This window comes from Esox lucius, chromosome 10 (assembly GCF_011004845.1).
Source record: "Esox lucius isolate fEsoLuc1 chromosome 10, fEsoLuc1.pri, whole genome shotgun sequence".
Taxonomy (NCBI): domain Eukaryota; kingdom Metazoa; phylum Chordata; class Actinopteri; order Esociformes; family Esocidae; genus Esox; species Esox lucius.
In genome coordinates, this window is record NC_047578.1 from 8,973,424 (window position 1) to 8,980,000 (window position 6,577).

Consider the following 6,577-nt stretch of genomic DNA (forward strand, 5'->3'; position numbering starts at 1 on the left):
TTGGTTGGTGATTTTGGTTTCCACTGACCGTTGTTATGTCATTTTGTTCTCAACGAATTACACAATGTACAGTAAAGAATTTGATCTTTAATATATTTCGTTCATCAAGATCCGATGTGTGATTTAAGTGTTCCCTTAATTTTTTTGAGCAGTTTATTTTCATCCAATACCCTATTTATGAAGTTATGGTGGAAACCACACTAACAAAAACTGCAGGAAATAACACGGATACAAAATCTTCACATACTGAGGCTCCCGAAAGGCGCAGTGACGAAGACACCACGCCAAGGTTATGATCACTGAGATGGGGACACCATTAAGATGTTAATCGTGATGGTTAGCAACATGGTTTTTGATGGTGTAGTTTGCTTAATACACTTCAGAATTTGGATTGTAGCTTTAAGGGTTAACAAGAGGGATTCCCTGTAAGGGGAGGAGTCATATGCGTAAGGGGAATGTCAGGGAAGAATTTTCCTCCTAGTGTGTGTTGAACTTGTGGTTGTCAGCTGGTGGAAGTGGAATATGAGTGTTGAGTGTGAGGAGAAAGTGCGTGTTCTATGTGTGTACACAGCTCGAAAGGACGACGTGAGAGACAACTGAAGGAGATTTTTTCTGTTCTGTTAGTCGCGGTATCTTAAAGGAATAGCCTGTCGACACCGATGGTCACGCGCTCCACCTTTATTTCAGCTCGGTTTCTATACGCTAGTCCGGCGGGTCTTGAGGTGAGTCGTCTTTTTTTATGTGATTTGATCCGTTATGTTTCTGTTTGGTTAGTAAGGAACAAACCCCCCCCCCACAACTTTGAGTATTACGTTTACACACACGGCACGGAGAGAGAATAGCCGATGCATTCTAAACATACCTTCCCGTGGGACCAACTTATTAAAATATTGTAGTTTTGAAATTGCAGTAAAAGTGTATATTTACTGCAATCAGCTGTAATATTTTGGATAATTAAGAAAACTAGTAGTAAAAACAAATGGTTGTTTTCAACGCAATATTCGTAACATACTACAGTTATACTACACTGTAACTGCAGTTTAACTTCAGCGAAGTGTAGGCCTACTAAAGTGATATTGCATTGTAACTGCAGTTTAACTTTGATGTCGTAGGCTTACTACCGTCACTGCGGCTTAACTTCAGTGTACGTCGATCTACTGCAGTTTAACTGAAGTCAGGCTGAAGTACAACTTCAGTGTACTGTGGGTGTACTGCAGTTAAAATGCAGTCAGAGTGAAGTATTACTTTAATGTAGCACATGTTTTATTGTTGTTTATTGTTTTTTTTTCTAGTATTTGTTTTTATTTTCTAGTATTTTTATATTTCATAATTTTCTTTGTAAATCACATTGAACTGCTTCTATGTATGAATTGTGCTATATACAGTACATAAACTTGCTTGCTAGTGTGTTCATCTTGCAGCTATACAGGATTGGAATTTATCTTAAGTGTATTATAGGACTACTGCAGCCTTTTTGTCAGGGCTCACATACTTTGGAACAGACTACATGTATCACGTGGCATAAGTAGGCTCTAACTTTAATACTACATTGCATGAGTACCAATATCAGAGACTAAATTATATTCCTAAAAACGATTAACTTTTGGACTGGTTGCCTGGTCTGAAGCGCTCTGATGGCAGGTTCTAATGAGTTATTATAATATTTTACTATGGCTGTACACACAGTATGTAGCTTAATCAGCTGTCTGTTTATAAAGAACATTACTTATAGCCAAGACATTACCTAATGTTGTCTACATCTTATTATGTCTCTGCTATCTGACTGGCTAAGCTGCTCTGTCACTGAGTGATCTGTCATGTCTGCTATCTGACTGGCTGAGCTGCCCTGTCACTGAGTGATCTGTCATCTCTGCTATCTGACTGGCTGAGCTGCTCTGTCATTGAGTGATCTGTCATCTCTGCTATCTGACAGGCTAAGCTGCTCTGTCACTGAGTGATCTGTCATCTCTGCTATCTGACTGGCTAAGCTGCTCTGTCACTGAGTGATCTGTCATCTCTGTATCTGACTGGCTAAGCTACTCTGTCACTGAGTGATCTGTCATCTCTGCTATCTGACTGGCTAAGCTGCTCTGTCACTGAGTGATCTGTCATGTCTGCTATCTGACTGGCTGAGCTGCCCTGTCATCTCTGCTATCTGACTGGCTGAGCTGCTCTGTCATTGAGTGATCTGTCATCTCTGCTATCTGACAGGCTAAGCTGCTCTGTCACTGAGTGATCTGTCATCTTTGTATCTGACTGGCTAAGCTGCTCTGTCACTGAGTGATCTGTCATCTCTGCTATCTGACTGGCTAAGCTGCTCTGTCACTGAGTGATCTGTCATCTCTGCTATCTGACTGGCTAGTTTGTTTAAGGTGAAATTAGTGCTGTTGTTTGTTAATACATTTAATGCAGAAATGAATTGTATGAGTCTGCACTCTTAGTAGGCCACCCCTTCAGATGAAGAGTGATATACTGGATTAGTTACCCTCTGATCTTTTATTCATATCAATAACACAGAGTGTCTGGGATGGTAGTCTTCTCAATGGACACTTATGGTCCTGGCGTTTACCATTATCTGTCTCAGGCTGCTCTCCGGTCCTCGTGACTTTAATCAGCCTGTTTCTCTCTCTCTCTGTTAATTACATTTTAATTAATAGTCTTTATTGGCATGGGTTGTTTACAGTTCCAAAGCCAATGGAAAAAAATTAAAAAATAATAATAAAACTGTGACATGAACAATCAGAATGTAGGTCAACAGTACAGTCACAAAAGTTTCAGATTGATTGATGTTACATTATAAGCTTTGTGCGATGTTGTAAATGTGAATGGCTCTCTCTCTTGCTGCCTCTTACACACAAATGTCAGAAAATGTCAAGTGGGTTGTGTTTCAATACGCCAACATGGTTATTAAGTTAACATGGCCTGATTCTACTAGAGGACAAATGACAAAAAGCTGGGTAGAGCCGTACTACTAGTACAGTAGTAATAATTGGTGTTGCCGTCCTCCTCGTTTTTCTACTCCTTCCACACACCTATGAATGTGATTTAGGTATACTAGAACATGTCTGGTGCCTTACTGGTGCCATGTTGAATGACCATACAGATAATGATGTGTTGATGTTTTCAGCACACTGCTCTGGTTACTGGAAATACATGGCTCTAGAACTGATGTCATTTGGCTGGGCATGTGTGTGTGTGTGGTGCTAAATCAATGTGTTTTTGTCTCTCCCACCTCTCTTCAATAACAATTCTTCCATCTGACTTGTCTGTGGGTGTGTCCGTACAGGTGTCTGGCATTTGGAGTGAGGAGTTCATGTGATTCGCAGAGCAGAGACACATACAGACGGATAACATGACCTTAGCTGGATGTCCGGACTACTTCCTTATTCAACCTAACTACCAGGTGAGTACTACTAATACATACTACTGTATACACACACACACTCACACAATACATCTTCATTTGCAACTGTAACTTGGAATTATCCAGAACCTATATCACTCTATTTAGGTCCTGATAGGATATGTTTTGCCATTTGATACTGTCTTTTAACATTTTAAATGTTTTATTGCAATATCCAGATGAGTAATGGTGTCATTATTTTTGCATGTTACCAATCGTGGACGGGTGTGTGTCTCATCAGTCAGAGTGTTGGGTTTAGGGTCAGTCGGTAACATTCCCAGAAATTCCCGATTTGAGAGAGTTTGCAGGAAGTTCAGAAACTGGCATTTCTTAAACCTTTTTTGTGCCAGGGACAAGCAGATTACAGGCTTGTTCTTGTGTAAGTTAGATTGGAGTTATTGGAATCAATTCTGCGATAAAAGTAATCATTTGGCTTTTAGCACACCAAAAGCAATGATATTCTCAAAGAGTTAATTGATTGGGGCGTCTTCGTGAGGGATGCATCACAGACCGGTCGGCATCCCTCCACGGAATGCTTGCAGGCGCCAGTCCGCGGACCTGTGTTTGGGAAACAGTGCCCTAATTGCGTTACTACTACAACAGTGTACCATGGTGGTGAATCAGACTATTGTGAGTCAAGGCAGGCTTTTGTGCTTTTCTCAGAGTCTGACCCGGCGTGGCCTATTGGACTAGACTGGAGGCCCTCGGAGACCAGCAAAGCAAACTACCAAAACAATCAGGCACACAGCCCCCTTGTCACCCCCCCACCCCCCCAATCAGCCTCTTAGTTCAGTAGGGCCAAAAGCGTGGGATCTCTGTTTAAGTGTGTTGTGTTCATCTGGCCTAGGATTCCTTCACAGTACCTACTGAATAAGATTCATTATCCATCCTGTATGTTTAACTCTGTTGTCATGCTGTAGCATGTTGCTATGACAGCTTTGCACAATATATAACACGCGCACGCGTGCACACATACATTGGGGCACTGTGTGTGTTTAGCAAAGTGCCATATAAACACACACACATACCAGGGATTTTTCGGCATATAAAACTCAAAGGCGGCTGCCTTCCCCAAATCTCGCGGCTCCTCTGTGTGTCGGCATGATAAAACATAATTTGGCGCTCGTGCTAAATAGCCTACCAGCGATATACTGCAGCGAATGTGGCCCTAGGAGGAAACTTTCCATATCGGCAGTGTTACCAGATGGGTAGATTACACCCACAATTGGGCAATTTTTATTGGGCTTGGGAGGGTTGATTAACATATAGGTTTGTATAGGAGATATAGCGTTTGGGCAGTATTGTCAAGATCTGGCAACCTTACAGGTCCTGATGTCGCGGAGATGAGTAAAGCCGGAAAAAAAAGCAGAACCGGGTTTTCTTTTACACCCGAGCATGTCAAAATATTTCAATAGTACTTAATAACGCCTAAACTACATCCAATCTGCATAACATTTGTTAACGTTTCAGATGACCTATTAGAATCACAGATTTTCTTCAATTGAGTTCACAAGGCAGACAAAGATGACTGGTGAAAAGACGATTAGATTAGGGTATGTAGGCTGCTGTCCCCAACAACATTTTATATGCAATATACTGTGTAAAATATCCAGTTAACATATTTAAGTCACTAACGATGTAAATATATGAACGTGAAACAATTTCCAGCCTGGAAAAACCCTGCACACATTTAAATAAATAAAACAAGTTTGAGCCCCAAAATCAATTTTCAACGGTTGAAAAAGACACAAAACACCCAACACACAACACCTCCTCCCCACCTTGGGGCTGCAGACGTAGTGTCCTGCTAACTGCTCTACTCTTGACTGCAATCTGAAGGCCACGTACTGTCACCCTGTGAACTTGGCTCTGAATATCTATATTGCAAGCTTGCACTGATAACTGAGTCCGTTCATATACTCTCACCCTCACCCAATGCAGTCTCTTGGCACTAAGACTTTCGGTTGAGGGTGTGTAGATAAGAGCTGGAGCTGACTGCAGACAACTCTTTTGCACGTACTTACAGATCTCTCCAGAATTTATTGGGGGGGGGGTCTGAGCCATGTTCCAATACTCTTGGAAGGGGAGGTGTGTGTTCACATTTAACTAACCTGGTGGGGACCGCGAATCCCAACAAGCATAGTAAAACCAGGACAATCTCAACTTTTGGGGATTAGGGTTAGGAGTCATGGGTTAGTGATTTGGGTTAGGTTTTCCAGGTTAGGGAAATAGGATTTGGAATGTGAATAAGTGGAAAAGATGGGCTGGTTTGAGCCCGGACAGGGCCAGAGAACTCTGTGTGGATATGTCGAGCCTGGTACAGGGCCGGCCTATGTTCTGCCCTGTTCGACCCGCTAAACTTTTACAACATTGGCTTCTCTAACTTTAACCTGCAGTCAGCCTTGCACGAGACTTTGCTTGCCCTGTGTGTGTGTGTATGTGTGGGTGTGTGTGTTGGTGTACGCGTGGGTGTGTGTGTGTGTGCATGAGTGTTTGTATTTGTATAGTGGAGGCAGTTTATGTTCCACAGGGGTCAAAGGTTGGGCTGTGTAATCAGGGATTGTCATGGCGACTAGTCTCATGTCTAGCTTCCTTAAAACAGGACGTGTGTGTGTGTGTGTGTGTGTGTGTGTGTGTGTGTGTGTGTGTGTGTGTGTGTGTGTGTGTGTGTGTGTGTGTGTGTGTGTGTGTGTGTGTGTGTGTGTGTGTGTGTGTGTGTGTGTGCGCGTGTGTGTGCGCTCATTCCTATCATTGGGAGGACTGTTTTGAGTTTTACATTATGAAAGTGAAAACTTGTTGGCTGGTCCTTAATTACAATAAGATGGGGTGGTGGTATTGTATTTGGGGTCGGGTTTATATATTCTGTTAAAGATGGTTAAGTTTTAGGGGAGGCTCCTTTTCAAAGGAATTTAATCTTGTCTGTGTGTGTTGTCTGGAATTCCTGCTTAACAAGCTTCATATCAACTTGTCAGTCGTGTGTTTTAGTTGTCATGTTGCTACATGTTAACAGGTCAACGTCATACATTACTGCACTACTGCAATTGTGTGTGTGTGTGTGTGTGTGTGTGTGTGTGTGTGTGTGTGTGTGTGTGTGTGTGTGTGTGTGCGCGCACGCATGTTTAGTATGTATGTGTGTACAAATGTGTTTCTGGTTTCTAATGACTGTTGGTTTTT

At 42.2% G+C, this 6,577-nt stretch overlaps 1 protein-coding gene across 3 annotated transcripts in view; it reads left to right on the forward strand.

The window, feature by feature from the left end:
* Positions 1-492: 492 nt before the first annotated feature.
* Positions 493-6,577, forward strand: part of LOC105012411 (growth factor receptor-bound protein 10) — a 30,632-nt gene continuing 24,547 nt past the window's right edge. For 2 of the 3 annotated variants that reach the window (XM_029122793.2, XM_029122794.2), the window contains exons 1-2: positions 493-722; positions 3,287-3,403. In XM_029122793.2, coding sequence (XP_028978626.2) covers positions 3,353-3,403 — 51 coding nt within the window. In that variant the 5' untranslated portion in view covers positions 493-722; positions 3,287-3,352. Of the gene's footprint in view, positions 723-3,286; positions 3,404-6,577 lie in introns of those variants that run through there. The other variant, XM_029122795.2, reaches the window with a different exon arrangement.